At 36.4% G+C, this 19255-nt stretch overlaps 1 protein-coding gene across 5 annotated transcripts in view; it reads right to left on the minus strand.

Moving 5' to 3' along the window:
- Window positions 1-654: 654 nt before the first annotated feature.
- LOC117116547 (orexin receptor type 2-like) overlaps window positions 655-19255 on the minus strand; it is a 55695-nt gene continuing 37094 nt past the window's right edge. For 3 of the 5 annotated variants that reach the window (XM_033260607.1, XM_033260605.1, XM_033260606.1), the window contains 5 exons: window positions 10274-10914; window positions 8783-9019; window positions 8045-8346; window positions 7014-7156; window positions 655-6877 (listed from right to left, as the gene is read on the minus strand). In XM_033260607.1, coding sequence (XP_033116498.1) covers window positions 6621-6877; window positions 7014-7156; window positions 8045-8346; window positions 8783-9019; window positions 10274-10603 — 1269 coding nt within the window. In that variant the 5' untranslated portion in view covers window positions 10604-10914 and the 3' untranslated portion in view covers window positions 655-6620. Of the gene's footprint in view, window positions 6878-7013; window positions 7157-8044; window positions 8347-8782; window positions 9020-10273; window positions 10915-11143; window positions 11227-19255 lie in introns of those variants that run through there. The other 2 variants (XM_033260609.1, XM_033260608.1) reach the window with 2 other exon arrangements.

The raw sequence follows: 19255 nt of genomic DNA on the forward strand, positions 1-19255 counted from the left end.
ATATATATGTATATGTATATATATATGTATATATATATATATGTATATATGTATATATGTATATATATATATGTATGTGTGTGTGTGATGTGTGTGTGTGGGGGGGTGTCTATGTGTGTATGCATGAATGTTGTGTATATATTGCCAAATAATTAACCATAAATAAGACATTGATCAGCTTTTTTCGTTAATTGCGGATTCAGATATTCTACTACGAAACTCTTTCAATATTGGTTATTATCCAACTTAAAAGTCTGAAAAATGCTTTAAAAAAAGTCCTCAATCTCTCAACGACAAGGCACCGTTGTTTAACGAGCATCTCTACTTGTGTAACACAATTTTCAATGATTCAAAATGACACAGACAAGATTAAATCAAATAAATCGGTTACCGAAAGTCCACATCAAAATTCTTTAAAAACTTCTTAATTCAAAATGCGTCATCATCACAACCAGCATCCCCGCCACCACCAACACCACCACCACCATCATCATCATCATCCCTTCACCATCATCATCATCATCATCATCATCACCACCACCATCACTATCACCATCATATCATCTTGTGTACTGTTTTGATTTCCAAAAATGTAGACCATATGCCATAATTATATATTTTTGAATGAGTCTATGACCAATAACAAATCACCAATATTATTTGCTTTATTTTGACAAATACTTTATAATACTTTATCATTATGGCAGGTTTATAAGTTAGCCCCATACGTAGGCTTAATTAAAACAAAAATTGAATACAAAATGTGCAAAGAACGATCATAGTCTATAGGCCTACATTTTGTGGCCTAACTCTCGATGGGAAGAATAGATACCAGTACATATTTTTAAGAATTTTTAGCTTTACGTTTTTATGAACAACATAATAAACAATGTGATCCATGACAACTAGAATTGCAGAAAGTGCGCCCTCTGAACATAATACTGACGCAATAAAATCAAATATCTTGCATGATATCTTTGACGCAAATATACAATATATCGCCAGTCATAATATACATGAAATAATACATAAAAATCAATGAAAACATTGAATAGTTTATTAGAAAGAATCAAATATTAACTTCTAATCTTATACATATCGAAAAAATACGGTAAGACTTTTTATTACAATAATCCTTAACTTAATTACCAGTCAATTAAAGGGTTTATATAAAAGAATACGGGTATACAAAATATTATGCGTCAGTTGATTATAGGAAAGATACTTTCTTTGATTTCAAATTTACTAAGTACTTGATTATACAAAATAAACAATTCGAATATATAATATTTTTAGCTCAACATTGAAAGTCCTATATTTTGAATTTTGAGATGAATGCGGTCCTCTATGTTGCTTCCATTACAATATATTTTCAACTTTAGATTAATAGAGTTCCATTCATAAGAAGTAACTTAACTTCATTTCAGGCTGCGAGTATGCTAGACCTTAAAACGTTGTGTGCTTTGCTGATGCAGGGGTGTGTGCTTGTTGACGATAACGCCTGGTCCAATAGACAGGTAAATTTCTGCCGCAAACTCTACGATATGAATGTAACCTACGCTGTCACACCACAATATACGATTATCACACTGTGAACCAGTGACGTAACACTGGGCCGGGGGCATTGTGGCTTTCAAAGACACCAGGGCCCTTTTTGGGTCTTGGTTGCCAATCATGTTGTTTTAACATTATTTTTTGCCAGTGTGTTTTAACGACTAAAATGGTATGATATCAGCGGCGGATCCAGAAATTTGAAAAAGAGGATGTCTATTTAACAAATGGATGGTCTACACCACCTCAGCCCAGGGCCGCCAAGAGCGGCCGTAGGCCACGGGCTTTCGCTGCCCGGGCCCATTGGTTGGGGGTCTGGCGGCAGAATAAGGCCACAGCGGAACTGTGGGGGGTGGGGGCCGACCGGAAGATACGGCCTTTCAACGGATTAGAGGACTAATTTAATCGATTAGAGTGCTTTTAATTTCACCATTTCATAAAAAATAAAGTATAGAAACATGAAAAGTAAAGATTATCCTTCTTTTTATTTAAACGTAGAGCTGAAAAGATGCATAACGTAGGTGTCAAAGTTTACAGTAGCGGATCCACTGAGTGCCGGGCCTCCCCTTAAATCTGCCACCGGTTGAATATATTATTTCAGTATTTATTTGACAATCGAATCTCTTTCAGGTCTATTCGTATTTTTAGAGCGAGGACCCTAAGGGATGGGTCCAGTGCTTCTAGAGGTCGGAGGCCATGCGGGCCGCAGCACGAGAGCACATAGGAGTTACGCCACTGCTAGCTGTAAACCACTTAGACGCGTACTAATTGTAACTTTTTTTTTTTTGCAGATTATTATAGCGGTAGCCTATATATTTTTTGATTTAACGGTATCTGTTTCAAAATCTGTTCAAAATACAGAAACATTATATAAATTTAAGTAAAGAATGGGATATCCGTCAAGTGAGTGGTAAAAAAAAAACAAAAAAACAAAAAAAAACAAAACAAAACAAAACAAAAACAACAACAAAACAAAAAACAAAACAAAACAAAAACAAAAAACAAAACAAAAATGCATCAAAGCTAAAATAGTAAGAATGTCTGAAATTCAATAATTAAATTACAGAGTTTGTTACATCATCCTAAAAGAATCGGATTATACCTTAATAAATGATGGGCATTGGCATTTGAAAGTCTACGATTACCCAGCTATTACATGAAAATCCTTTAGAAATGAAAAGCACTTCCTCAAGTGTTTAAACATACTTTATGAGCTATACATAAAATATTCTGACAAAACAACGACAATACAGTTGCACAAGTACATCTTCGTGATGTACTAACACAACACCCAACGTTGGCGGTGTGCTTTTTACAAGATGTAACGGGAAAATAATAATAGTAAGCCTATAGCTTATTCCAACATTAAGAAAATACGTATTGTAACAGCAACATGGAGATTTCCCTACACCGTTTTAGTGTGTCTATAAATGGTCAATGCGGAGACGTGTGGCGGAACATTACAAAAATATTAGACAAAATAGTGGCGGTAACAGCACCCGTAATGGCAACAGTAGATAATGTTACGAAGAAATACACAACAGAACCCCTTCTTTGGGAAAACTCCCCGTCAGTGGACACCTTTAAAGGAGACACTTTTCGAGAAACGAGACTTTCAGTATGTATTTTAACACTACGGTCAACACCTATATTTAAGTGACACCCCTAATATGGAACGAGGACACTTCTTGAGTGTGCAAAATAATCAATTAAACCAGTGTTTATACTTCTAATAAAAGGGACCCGAATACTTGTTTTGTTTATCGTATCACAAGGAATACAATATTCAAAATTACCATGTTTTATTCAATATTTTACAACATTTGAGCCGTAAACTTAACAACATCAAACTAGAATTTGTGTATCTTGATCCCCAATGGCTTCATGCATTTCCAGTTGATCTTTATATATGTCCAATATGTCCAACGTGGATTTGATGAAATTCTTCATTGGGGCACTAGGGCTTTCTCAATGACGTCATTACTCTAACTCTAAGTAAAGCAAGCTAATAAAGTAGTTTTTTTTTCATTTATTAATTGATAGCTCTTTCAAGTATAGGCCTGAGGGCCACACTAATCGTCAGTATACGACACTTTCTTTTTTTCCAGACGTTTCTACCTATACATTAATTTGCAACAACTATTACTAATAATACATATAAATTTTTAATAATAATATGAAACTTAACAACAAAAAGACAATAATAGTAATAATAATAACTATAATAATGATAATGATAATATGAGGATGATATCAATGATCAATCAATGTACATTATTAATGAAAACAACAATTAAAATTGTATTATTTATAATAAAATTCTAATTTTGTTTTTGATGACGACGATAATAATAAATTATTTTATAATAATAATAAATAACATTAATAATTATTATTATTATTACGATACAAGTAAATGATAATGACGACGACTACAGTGACGATGATAACCATAAGCATACGTTGCTGTTTCAGCTCAGCACCTCCGAAAATCAGTTTATATTATTATTACACAATACTTTATTAACTGTAAGAGAGAGCGATAGATAAAATAGCAGCTGCGAAGCAGCTAATGACGGAAAAATCGTTTTCAATGGTATGAATTAGGTAAATTTTCAGCTAACAAAAAAAAAAAAAACAATCGTGAAAGAAAAATCGCTCTAAGAAAAAAATGGTAACGAGTAGTCATTAGCTATTATTTACTCAATTCTATCGCGAATAGTACTAGTAGGCTTGTGGACACCCTTAATGGAGAGTCGACGAGTTGACTAGTCGTGCTTGTCTATGATGTACTTAAGACAATGCCCATTGTTCTGTTGTCTTAATGATTAATTGCAACAGATCCTATTAATTGCTCCTATTAAAAGTGTTTTTAAAGATAATACGGTACGGTAATGTTTATTCAATCCTCTTTATGTGACAACTGTTTTTTCAGGCTTAGTGCGAGGGGTCACGATGATTTCAGTAAATTAAGCATTTCCGGGGTGTCAATCAAACTATTTAAAACTAACCAATCAGAACATGACCAGCATTACGCGCTTGTCCCACAAATACGTGTTGTCTCAGACGCACGTGTTTAGTACGTATTCGCTGTCGTTTTGTGGGCCCTTAGCAACAATTTTCAACGGATTGGGCTTAGCGGAATTGTCCATTCTCACGTAGTGGACCTTTTTGAATTGTCAATCACACTTAACAATTGACCAATCTGTTTGTGCTATTCTTACAGTAAATCGGACTCATCCCACAATACGCAAGTTTACATAAGTTTAGGGACCTTAGCAACCATATCAAAGAGTCAGGCCTTAGCAGAACGGTTAATGCCACGATTCCTGGTCCTGCAACAATGTCACAAAAAATAATTAGGGTAAGGCACTGCTACAGGTAATCGCACTTTATCTAAAACGACTACATTAATGGTGAAATAGAGTTAGTCAAATCTATACAATAACTGTATATGCAGTAACACGCGTAGAGAACGTGTGTAGTAATTGTATGTGATATAATGTGTTATTACGCTGGAAAACGATTTACAGTAATGTCCCATACGTGATAAGATAAGGAAGGACAGACTTTTTTACACACATAACATGTACGATACGGTAACACGTTGAGTACCGTACTGTCGGAGAAGTAATATAATAAAATAATGTATATTGCTCAGTTTAACATGGAATCCAACACGAGGTAAGCTGTATAAGAGTGTGGCAGTTTTCAAACATGGTACCGTATAACTCTATGGCTCACCACACACAATCGCACAAGTGGTTAATGTATGACGTTAGTTGTTTCGCGCAGACATTTTGTTTATGTTTTGTGTTTAGCCTAATGTTTGGGTTGTAGGTTGAAAGTAATTGCGACTATTAGAATTGCGCAGTTCAGAAATAGTAAATAATATTTACAGCGACACAATTATTATACTGTCCTCGTACTTCTTTCAAAAGATGCTGTAATCAATACCGCATTCTGGTCACAAACCAAGTTTTACATATTGTATTTACAGATAATACAAAAATTCAACATTCATAAATTTGTATCTCGTCTTTACGTTTATATATTGATATACATGAATGTCAGAATATATTATCATCCGAATAATGTTGCTAGTGCACGTGACAACGATTTCCAGAGTACTTTATACCATAATTTAACTCAATGCAACTTCGCGCGTACAGATACAACCCAGGTCATAGTTGTTTTGATTGGTCGTTTGAGCACATTATTAGAAGCAAAGCTCTTATAATTTCATTCCTGCAATCTCATAAATCACTCGCTTTCTTATTGCTACTACTTATGTCTCTCCAATGGTAATGGTAATTGGTCAAGTTATTGACGTCATCCATACAGCTGTCTAATGATAAGTACTAGGTGCGATGAGATGGCCGCCTTGTCCTTGTGCGACCACACGTTCAACACGTGTAAACGCTATCAATCCACGTGCCACTTGTGGTGATGTTGTTGATTAGAGTGACATCGTTGTCGTAGGTGATTTTTTTACTTTTAAAAGATCATCTGTGTACCCGGTACCATAAGTAACACAGGCTGGACTATATTATACGCGAAATTCGTCGATGAAAGCCTAAATTTGTATTTTTTTTTCTTTATAGACATTTAATATTACTGTTGTCTTTTTTTATTTGTTCACTTCAACTGCTATCGAGTATTCGATGTATGCTCGTGTTACGACACAAAATATCAGTCTGAAATTGCAAAAATCATTGCGTAAAGTACTTGATGATACTAGAAGCCGCGGTCGATCTTTTGAAATTGATGTAAACTCTATGCTGCACATCGACTGAAATAGCTAACCATTAAATTTAACGTATCTGTGTATGGCCTTTCAGATCCCTTAATTAATATAAAAACTATATTGCCGCCGTTTGTTCGAAGCGGAAGTCTTATTACGAACAATTTCGTTCACTCGCTTGAGTCTCGATCTTTTAAAAATGTTATTCAAAAAAAGAAAAACAGGCCAGGCTGAGTTGATTTTACACATGTTATAACTGAAACAACTTGACTCGAAAAGCAATTGTGAACATGCGTGTTCAGACGCTCGGCAGATCCACAGTAAACTAAGCTTGTGCCACACAATGTCCGTCTTTGCGTATTGACATCTGTTGATACTGGAGCATGGGTACAAGCTCAGCGTCACCACAGCCACCACCACCACCACCACGCGAGACTCTACTGTCTGAAAGCGCAGACATATGAGTGACTAACGTACCTTGGCGGCTTATATGATGCGTTGGTTTAACTAACTGTCGACGACTAGTCTTACAACAGATCTTGCAGCACGATAACGACGACCTGAATTCACGCCGAAACTTGGCTGTTGGTACAAAAACATATATTTAATATCGTATAATACCTACCCTAAGTTATCATATCATATGTAACGCTCAATGCAATTTTATTGGTAGATTTCTAATAAAATATGAGTAACCTAACAAGATTTGTTTTCTTACCGCTCATAAAGTTGTAGATAATAGGATTTATGGCGCTGTTCATATAAACGAGGAGGTAGGACACAAGCAGTAAGATTTGAACTCGCCTCCTGCCAAATGACGGATCCGAATATTCTTCCGTACCTTCAAAATAGCCGAACGTTCTATAAGAAAGAGTAAAAATATGGATTACCGATATATTAATGACTCAATTATCATCCTATTCTGCGGTATCCTCCCCCTAAATTATCTTCTTGGTAAAGGTAAAGTTCCCAAATTCAATACTCCGTGTGAATGAGCTGTTAGACAACATAGAGCCCATCGCACTCTTTGGTATTGTGTGGTACGATAGCCAATTCCATTTCACCCTGCCTTTTTAACATCCCCAGCATATTTCAACCAGACACCCATATTCTTGGGTGGAGAGAAACAAACGTAGGTAAAGTGCCATGTCCAAGGACACAAAATAGGGCCTACACAGCGGAGGTTCAAACACCAGCCATGAGTTGAGGGACCGAAACGCAACCACTGCGTCAACCGCTCCCTTGATGATACAGAACCGTTTTTGAGACGGTATCACAAGTAAGTGAGAGTTATAATAAATCAGTGGTGAGTTGATCACACCGTTCAAACGATGATGACCAAGATTCCTATTATTACGTGTGACGAGTGCGCAGGACTACCGTAGTTTTAATAACACTCTTTGCTAACTATTAACGGCCTGTGCGTGCGTCAAGCTCAATCTGAGTTCATAACGCAATATTGACGAGCGCGCATTATTGTTGCTTAGGTTGTTTCACACTACAGCAATCTAGATGCGATGAACAAGCAAGTACAGTACCTGTAGGGTTGCTTGTGTTTACGCCAACACGTCAACATTTCTCAACCGTGAACCAAACAAAACGCATTAACTAACTTTGTCGTTTGAGGCAAGAGAGCTACACGGATTCAACGCTATCTTACCAGCCATATAGCCTATACTTAAAGGGATTTAGTCTCGAATCCAATATTCCCCAACCCTCATTGTTGTTCCTTGTAGGCCAATCACTTACCTCATCAGGTTGAGGATCCTGAATGGTAGATAGCATACTCCAAATGCGGCAACCACCGCAATCAACATCCGCGCAATTTTACGCCGCAGTAGTACCTGCGCCTGCGTGGTACTGAAACGTCGACCTAACTTTTTTCCTCCATTTGTCACACCCGTACTATATTCCTCCGTTGGAATCTCCGACCACAAACGCACACAGACCCTAGAATACGAAACTGTGATGATCGTCAAGGGAATGAAGTATGTCACAAGCGCAATGAAGACACGGTATGACTTATAGAATCCGGTATCAATCCACCTTACCTGTACAAAAAGAAAATAAAAAGTATGATAGAGTATATGGACAGGCTCCATATGACTCATTAAATGGTTGTTTTTTTAAAAAGATACATTTTTAATGAATTCCTTAACATTTGGCACGATATTTAGATGAAACATGATGTCATATAAATAATAGGCCTACCGTTAAACGTTATTTTTTTTAAATTATTATTCTGGTGGTTTGATGGATTACTGTGATATGAACATTGACGACTTCATATTAATGACGTGATTAATAACATACACTTCAACCATTATTTTCATAGCAGTAAATCATTCATCTTGTAATATTTTTAGATCAGCAGGTGATTTTAATATGATACGGTATTATGTCTCAACGGCTTTAGAAAAAGAAAAAAAAAGCTATTTTTGCCGGTATATAATTTTCAGGCACAAATGCCAAGTAATGTAGGCCTACCTGATAACATTCCGTTAGCCACTCTTTATCCGGGAAGAGTATTTGCGTCGCCTTATTTTTCCGCGTACTACGGAAACTTGTTGGTATAACTACGCATAAAGCCACAATCCAGACCATTGCGATAATTCCGATGGTTCTTCTTGTGTTGCTATGAAAATGAAAGGAGCGACAAATCGCCAGGTAACGGTCGACTGCTATCACTGTCAAGGTAAATATTGACACGCAGATAGACACCATCTAAAACAAACGACAAATTTTGTCTTTAATTTTTACCCCAATAAACAATGTGTGCTTCTTCTTACAAAAAAACATTATGACAATTTACAGAGAAAAAAAGCTGCGTTCTCGTTTTATTTTACATTAGGGCGTGGCGTAACCAATGGAAAGGTAAAAGGGGGATAGGTTGCGCCTTTCAGGTTCTCCACCCATATAGGGTGAGCATGCTTTACCATCACGTTCCCCATCGATAATCCAGACTCTGAGGCTACTGCTGTACACAATTTCTGCTTCTTACAAAATTTAGGATTGACCCTGTATTTACTATTCGTAGTCAAGACACTCATCTGCACATATTCAAAATCTATAGAAAGCCAAAAGTGTGACGTGTCACGGAGCCAATCGTATGTGGGTAACGTAGCATTAATTTGGTTGGAACCAACCGGCTCCGTGACATCGTCACTTCTTAAACAATCTTATCAATGAACCTCATTTCCGTTTCATGACAACCTCTTCCACGATATGCGGTCATACAAGTTCCCTGTCCCAAATCTTTAAAAGTAGCTTCAGCTACCAAGCTCCCACAATTCTAAATAATCTTCCCGTTTCCATTAAAAACACCATCTCTTTCCATTTATTTAAACTGAAATTCAAATTATCAATTCCGGGTTATTTAGCTCTGCTTCCCTGCTTTCTTTTTTTTTTACCTATACCTACCACTTTTATCTGTATGTAGGCCTATGCTATATTCGTGTTCCAACTTACTTTTTGCGTTTTCCGTTACTACTCTTTTGTTGTTTATTAGTCTAAGCCATACTGAAAGGGCTACCCACTTAAAATATAGTTGAATAAAGTAAACCAAAGTGACGAGCTTAATATTGTAACATATTTAACATGAATGGCATTTACATGCAGAGCATGTTCTTACAAATAGTCTATTTTCCAAAAAATGCTAATACATCTAATAATAATGAATTAAAGTACATTATAAAAAAAACCATTTTCTTCTTGCAGACTTCAGATATTTTAAAATAAAGTGTTGGAGGCGGATAGTTCTAGTAGTCTCTCGCGAGACAAATGCATCAACTTTTATTTAAGGTTTGTTCGAGGGTTCTGGCAATTAACTATTGAATAATGTTTTCACAATGCTAATTAATTTGTTTTAAAATTCTGCTAAGAAATTTTAATTACTATATTGCTTTTGATCTATTGCACCACGGAAAGTGCACCTATAATATTTAAAGGTCCTACAAGATAAAGTAACCATGGTCTTACCTGAAAGTAGTGAACAAAACTGCACGCGGCTTCCCCGAAGAACCAAGTTTCTGACACAGTAACAACAAGTAAAAACGGCATACATATCAACGTTACTAAAATATCAGCCACTGCTAAATTCATAATATAAAAGTTGACAGGCGAACGCATGTGCGCGTTGCGAATCACCGCAACGCATACCAACAAGTTACCAACCAACGCAATTGTGAAGACGATGATGTACAAACCAATAATTATCCACTCAAACGTCTCAGGAAAAATTTTGTTATGAATTTCTTGATAAAAATCCATAATGTCATATTCCATGTATGCACTATAGTTTGAATACATTGTTGCGGCTCCCTTTTCTCAGTTTAGGTAACAAAAATTCTGAGTATATTTTGAAACGTTATAAGCTTATTTCAGTATCACACTGACTTGGAAGGAGGTCCGCTTTGTATTTCCCCTTTGTATTAACGAGATCAGGCTCATGGGGAAAATCCGTCTCTCAGAGTTACAACATGTACATTTCTGTTTAAGATAGACTCGGTTTTAACACGCGTTTTTATCCTCGCCGTGCGTTACACGGGATGTTGATTCCCAGTTGAGTTTTGTAAATGATAGACGAACTACAGTAATCTTCTGCTACGCCTCTACAAGATCTAGATGGAAAAAACGAAAAAAGGTAATTTAGAAAATGTGATTTAGAAGAGTTAAAACTAGGTGTCACACCTCAGGAATACATTAGTGCTTCCCCTTTTGCAGTTAGATTATTGTTTTAGCGAGGTTAAGCATGAATGCATAATTGCTGAAGTAAAAATTCGACCCAATTATTCATTCCATGCTGCGTAAATGAGGGCACTCGTCCCTGTTGCTAAAACGGAAAGGTACCAATCGCGAACCAAGAAATCGTTCGCATTGAAGTTAAATCTTCTCTACTGGATGTCCACTCATACTGTCTTGTCAACAGAAGCTGTTTTAACATGGCACTAGGACTGAGTGGCGCGTAATACATCCGTCGCCACTTTTTATTTCTTCTCTGTCTTGTGACGTCATTGGCTTACGACCATAGTTTTCTTTCCATATAAATCACAGTAACTGAAATATGGTGATATTATCTTTACAGAGGAAATATGCTTTGGCCTGCAACTGATATGTATATGTCTGTTTTCTACAGAGATTTGCACCTAGTTAATTTAATTATTTTGTTTTTTGTTTTAAAAAAATCATTAAACAATGTTACTTTTAATGATAGATGCCTATTTATAATACCCAGAGAAAAATTGCTGTTAGCAGAATAAAAAATGAATCTATTGCTGCCAAAAATAATTAGTTTATCAATTTTCCATGGTGTCAACGGAGTTAATTTAATGAATCATGAAATCTGGAATACCCGTTAAAATATTTTCGATAACCTTTCATTATCCCGCTACACTCTTGTACGTGTCCCAACCTAATGCGTTTAACTTTGAAGCACAAAAAATGAAGTTAAAGTACGCGAAGCGATATAGGCTATTTCTATTTGTTAATTCGAGATAAAATGGATGGATCTTTCTGCTTCTCTTGAGCTAATGTTAGGCCTATGTTATTTCATTTAATTGATTTAATAAATTGATTGAATTAATGTATTACCATGAAATTATCTCCATAGTAATACCGGTACACCTGCGCGTTCCGTGACAAATATGAACAGCGAGTAGGCCTATAATGAAATTGGATTGAGACTAATTTTAGCGTAACGTCTCTACAATTCAGAATCGGGAGTTGTTTTGTTATTTTTTCAATAAGATTCTTGGTACTGTAGACTAGACCGAATGTGTTGTCAACTTGCTTTGGATTTTAGGAAGCATAGTATACAGTATAAACAAAGCGCTAGAACGTGTTTGTTAAATATACACAGTTCATCGACATTCTTGGACTAAAGAATGTCGTTTGTTATTCAGCCTTTTCACATATGCAATGGAAAACAGAAATTTAGTTGATGAAAAATAATAAATGATATGTTACTAACACTTCGACAGTATTTAGAAAAAGAGTATCCGATGGCCAACGCACGTTCTTTAATCTCATTGGTCAGTCTACTCGAAATGTATACATTACTACTGCACTCTCGCGTGTTGCAGCTTCACTAACGATTTACTGACGGATTGCCGCTCATTTATTACGGCAGGTGTTTGATCTCAACAATACTCTTATAAACAAGATAATCTGGGATTGCAAACCCACGTCCTCTTGCGCCATTTTATGACACTGAAAAAACAATGGCCTGCAGTTGATCCGCTCCATCCGCCAAATGAGGCCAAGCACAAGTCCATTAATCGGTGAGTCCGCACGCCGCCCGGACTGCCTCCAGTCGGCCAGCCACGGTCGATCCCCTCGAGTCGGCTCGGCTTAGCTAAAGTCTGGTTTGTGTGTGTGTGTGTGTGTGTGTGTGTGTCTATGCCCCTCTGGGTCAAAGACACTTATGTTGTCGTCTGGCACTTAAAGATGCCTGAAAGGGTAAATCCGGTGGAGGTGCATGATGGGTCATGTAGCCTATCATCTTAAGTACCTTATTAGTGTAGGCCTACAAAAGTCAACACTAGGCCTACACATTTCTTGATAACCGAATTCCATGTGGATACTTTATTAGTAAACATAATATATTTTTTTAATCGCTACACTGTCGCTACATTGCTTTCAGTGCAGTCTCTGTACTGCGTACCAGTCCCCAACGCAATCGGGAAGGTTCCCCGATTTGACGGACCAATCAGCATCACCAAAAGCTGTCAGCGAAAGCGTGTAGCGATTGCATGGAAACCAAGCTTAAATGACTCGGTCGGACGATCCGCTCAAGTTAGTTCTGTCTGCTGCGGCCGGATAATATATAAATAACATTCTAAAATCTGCATCTTACTTCCGATCAGCACCGAATTCAAAGAGGACCAAGATACATGTAACATTGTCAATGTGTGAAATCGGTCCAGTATTATTTGAGTTATGCGCTCTGATGAGACCTCTTATCCAATCAAATTGATTTTTAGCTTAACAGACAGCTCGATTAATCTATTTTTACGTACAGAAACAGCCGTTACAATCGGCCCACGCGTTTAGAAATGAGAGTGATTTTTGTAAATATGATCGCAAAATTGTGTAAATAGAAATGAGTTAATACACTGGACGATCGCCAAATGACCTTGCTTAAACAAAATGATTCCGACGACCCATCATTGATTTTAAAATTAAAAATAACATGACATTTTAGCTTAATAATTAAGGAACACGTTGCAAAACAGCCAGAAAAATCTGTCTAATATTAACGAAGACACGTTAAAAATATTGCTCAATCTTCTATCTAGGGCTAATTTTCAGCGATTTCGCACCGTTTGGCGAACTCGGACAAGATATTTGGAGCACAAAACAAATTGTAATGCATGCGCACCTACCCACACGCACGCACACCCACATAGACGCGAGCTTTTGCAATACCCTCGCTGCTTCCCTTCGGAGAGGCGAAGGAAATTAATAATCAGATTAAAACAAAAAAAGATTAGTCGTGTACATTAGATGGTTGCGATCACTAATGATGAATGCGACAGTAAGTTTGATTGTGTATGAGCGGACCACTTTAAACAGCATTAGGCCCCTACGTTATAGCATAGACGTTTTAAAAGTCGATTAAATTGGTAGATTGCTGCGGTAGAACAGATAGAACGAATAAATCGTGTAAACATCTCCGGCAGATCTACAGTAAATTGCGTTATTATTATGCAGGAGAGATCGTTCAAAAGAAGATTATTTCTGCATTTATAGTAAGTAAATACCACGGAAGCAATTAAGATTTTTATAAAAATATTATTACATTATTTACTGCTAAATCCACCATCTGACAGACAAGTTGTTTATATAACATCCATCGTTCCTTGTATAATGTATAACATTTCAATTCACTCAATCGTTACAAATAGGATAGGAAGGGTGACGTTAGTTCCCCTTAAGTACTAGGCATACATATTTTTAAAGCGAACATAGGCCTAAACACTGCCACGTAATAATCATTGCATTATAAATATAGCTGTTCCTAAATTAACAATGAATTTCTGCAACGCGCATTAGGTGCAGTTCTTTTACATAATTTGTAGTACGTGATACATGTATAACGTGAGTAAGGAACCTTCATTCCTTCTTATCAAGATTACAAATGACTGGATTAGATTTTTACTTCCTCCATCGTAACAATCATGTTTTGTTCTTCGTTTTTGCAGCACACAAACAATACTACAACGCTAATTAATGGAGACTTAGGAAAATCCCATTTCGCATTACCTGGCGCCGGCAAGAAAAACCTCATCTCTTTATTTCAACGCGTTCACTTACGAAGAATTTATGTCTGCCGGTAGTTAAGATAAATCCTCTTCGATTGACGAAATAAATATCGTATTTCCTGTAAAAAGACCTGTTTTTACTGCATTTCCTTGATGCAGTCCTGATGTCGTTAATAATTTTGAATTTTTTTTTTGCAAAGCCTGTCGCAAACAATGCGAAATCACTTGGAATAAAAATTCACATACATAAAAAATATGACGTCATACACAACTATGAATCCGGTTGTAAAATGATTAGGTATATAGAACAATCGTTCAACATGTTCAAGCCGTATTCAGCGCATTAGAATAAAAACCAAACAAGATACAGTACCCATTTGGGTAGAGGGAAGCAGTGCAGAATAGACGAAGTACCTTCCTCATCCCAAAGGACATAAACAAATAACCGGTCTTAGACTAGCAGTACACTTATTTTTTTATAAGAACCAGTAAAATTTTGCCCAGGATCAGTGTTCTTATTTTTTCGCCGATTTCAGGCTCAAAATGTTCTTATGTTGTTCTTAATTTTTAAGCATTTTCTGCCTCAGTGTTTATAAAATGTGTGCTTATAAAAAAAATGTAGTAGTAGTACGTAGAAGTGGTGGATGGTATCAGTATTAGTACCGTATTAGTCAGAAGCGAATCCAAAGATGTCCGAAAGGGTGCTAATCGAGAGACAACATTACCCAGGGAGTCCGGGAACTTTTTGTTTTCTTGACCCGGGATTTTCTCGCATGGACGCACGGCAGCTAACGGTTAGCAGGATCCGGATCCTGCTAACCGTTAGCTGCCGTGCGTCCATGCGAGAAAATCCCGCTCCGGATACCAACAATAATGATGATCGAATCACTGGCCAATAAGAAACTGGAAATTGTAAACGATTGGTGATTGGTTGATGATAGAAACGCCCTCAACTTGCTAACCGATAGCGCTTGCTAACCGTTAGCGTATCCGGATACCGCTAACGGTTAGCGCTAACCGATCGGGCGTTCTCACGCAGGTGCTAACGGTTAGCGCTAACGGTTAGCTCCCGATCCGGATACTAGGGCTCTCGTGAGAACCAGGCTCAAAAGACGATCCGTTGTGCCCGCGTCTTCGCGTGCGTTCTTCGTCGCGTCGCCGTCGCACGAATTGAGTAACCGGCTTAATAGACCTAATATAATTGTTTGCGGCCATTTTGAATTTTGGAGGCCATTTTGAATTGCAGGCCAAATTCTTGGTGACCCTTGATTGATCTTGAACGGCTTTAGGTCTATGACAAATCCACTAAAAACTGTTGAAAAAACAGAACAACAAGCCGGATATAATAATTTGAATGTTGGCGGCCATTTTGGATTTTGGTGGCCATCTTGGATTTGAGGCAAAAATCTGGGTGGCCTAAGCTAATTTCAAATAGTATGTGGTCAGGATGATGAAACCGCTGAGAAAATATTGACAAGATAAAAGGCAGTTTTTCCTTGGTTTTGCCCTGTCTAAATTAAACTGCTATGCAGACTGCTGCTACCAACAATTTTTTTCTATTGTAATTGTATATTATTTCAAGCATACACGGTTAAAGACGGGCAATATGTTTCACATGAGAGTCCTCTCTAAAGCAAACCTCGCTCTTTGTATAAACGACTTGCATACTTGTTATCGAACCAACCATTCTCATTTAGTGTCCCATCATGTACGTAAACGAGAAACAGATATCTACACTCACGAGACATACGCATCGTCCTATATTTATTCTATATTGACTCGATTGATTTGATAACAGATGCTTGCAAAATGTTTATTTACACGTACATTAGAGACATATTTCGATGTCTATTAATTTAAGCCTGCATACGCTAATGGTATTGCTTTTGTATTTCTATACCACCTTCCACAATAAACATCGTCTGAGACTGCTTTATTTTACTTTTTACTTTTATTTGCTTCAGAAGACAATCACAAAGAAAAATATTTAAAAATAAACAAGAAGATTCAGTACGATGCCGAGGAGTAGCAAAAGCTGATTGACAGAATGTAGGCCTACTGAGTATAGAATACCAAGGTAAACTAACAAATAAAAATGCAGTAATAACGGCTAACTGATTTATATAGGCCTATACATACATACATACATACATACATACATACATACATACATACATACATACATACATACATACATACATACATACATACATACATACATACATACATACATACATACATACATACATACATACATACATACATACATACATACATACATACATACATACATACATACATACATACATACATACATACATTACAATATTTAGGAAAATGTTGAAAACTTTATTTTTTACCCTTCTGATTAGTAATTGACTAGGACTAGATGCCAACATCATTCGAGCACCTGCGAATGTTGTCCTGGTGTGCCTTGCGCCTTAAATTTCTGGGGAACGGCGCGGTGGTGTTTGATTTCATTTGCGTTATTTTATTTTTTCTCACTTTCCGGTTTTCTTCTGTTAGATGTATTTCATGGTCACAGTATATTAGTAAAAAAAAAGCAAAAAACGCTCTGATCTTCATGAAATGGCGCTAAATAAATGATGTAATGTATGTATATGTATGTATGTATATACGGCGACAATAATTTTGTTTAATTTCAAAATAGCTGCTGTAGGCCCTATAGGTAAATATATATAAAGTCAAAATAATACTAGAGCACTGCAGGTTTGCCAAAAAGCTTATTAAACAACGAATGTTTTCACTCATTGACCATTATGGTCAAACGTTCGTTGTTTTTGGGTCTGCGCAAGGTGGACCCTAGAACCATACTGCTGTAGTTGTTATTGTTGTTGTTGTTCTTTTTCTTCTTGTTACTAGAACTTTAAAAGAGTTTCGAACGGACGTGCAGGAAATTGTGTACGAATCGCGTCTTGGTATCTATTTTATTTATTTATTTTTTCAATTTTAAGACATTTTATTTATTTATTTTATTTCTATTATGAACCCTGTGCCGAAAATCCAATATAATAACTTACGCCACTGTGTACTGTGTTTAAGAGCCGCAATCTGAATAAACATTACGCTAACTCTTAATTATTAAATAAAATTTTAAATTTTTAACCTCATTCTTTTTAATAATTATAATTAATCTTGTTTTATTTATTTTAAGTGCAATGCAATTTTAATTGACTTGTTTGACATTTTTACATTGAATATTTTAAGATAAACTTTAATGCTTATCTGAATATTTTTATATCTCAAATACCTTTTAAATTAAATTTGCTCATATTGATTTTTACTCATTTTTCTATTTTTCAATATTTATCTTTCGATTTTTTATCTTTCTGAAGAATTTTATATTGTGTTTTTCTTGTAAAGGGCCTCCACTCGACAGTGATTTTACTTTTGGAGTGCCCTGTCTCTGTTTTTTGTACTTTTGTGATTGTTCCTTGCCGTTTCTATTTATGTACATTCTAATTGTTTGAGACAAATAAATGAAATGAAATTAAATGAAATAAGCATGAAGGATATTTCCTCCATGATTTAAGCATGTTTTAATAGTGTCCACAAAAAAATAGTGTCCACTGAATAGATGTAACCCCAGTTTAACGCGCGGACCGGTGAGCGGTCGCTCTTTTAATAAAGCGCAAGGTATCATGAGCTTAGATAATGAGACGCTCGGAGCGAGTTAAGGAAACAATCACAGAACATGGACTGAAGCGGGACCAAGTCTTGGAGCATTATTCAAAATAAATTTCAGTACGATATCTAATCGATTTTGGAGGCTGAATAGAAACACAGAGCAAAGAAACAGACTCAGATTCATTAATCAAATGCTTGACTGTCACTTTCGCCTCGATACTAAGTACTAACGCCACGTTCGCTGTGCTACTGCGCCCCCATCAGACTACACCTTTCATTATTATTGATTTCTCCTGCTTCTATAAAATTTATATAAATACGCAATAGATCACAATTATTTAGCATCCATTTGCGTTTATTAATGTATTTTGTTGTTTTAATATTATAATATACTTTATGTTAGGCATTTTGTAAAAGGTTATATGGACACTAGTCGATATTTCTTGTAAATTCTGAGCGGAATTACATATAGGCCTAACTGATTTGAATATTATACACTGTGATTCCCAGCTTCGACCTACAAGATTTTCTAGCTTAACCACAGCTCCACTGTAACCGTTTTAGTCAGTTGTATGAGAGAAAGTGCCTGGGGTTAGATCTGCAAGAATATCCTATAGGTCTCCGTGGTGTAATGCGTATGGTACTCCCCTTAATAGCGAGAGGTTGCAGGTTCGAATCCCGCCAGAGACACTTTTTTCATACAGCTGATAAATAAACTTTTCGTTGATGAGCTATGCTTGATACGATTACTAAGCCATGTTCCTATACGAGCACTGTTATTATTTATATCGATTATATAATATATATATAAATCAAATAGGCCTATATAATAGTGTTCAAATGTATAGGAACATGTTATAAAATCGTATCAAACATAGTTCATCAACCAAAGTTCCTTATTACAGTTGTATAAAAAAAGAGGTCTCCGGTGGGAAGGGAATCGAATCCGCAATCTCTCGCTATCTATAGGCCTATACACACACACACACACACCCACACACCCCTACACACACACCCACACACACACACACACACACATATATATATATAT

The sequence above is a fragment of the Anneissia japonica genome, unplaced genomic scaffold (genome assembly GCF_011630105.1).
Source record: "Anneissia japonica isolate Jap-2015-1 unplaced genomic scaffold, ASM1163010v1 scaffold4058_len632159_cov189, whole genome shotgun sequence".
NCBI lineage: Eukaryota > Metazoa > Echinodermata > Crinoidea > Comatulida > Comatulidae > Anneissia > Anneissia japonica.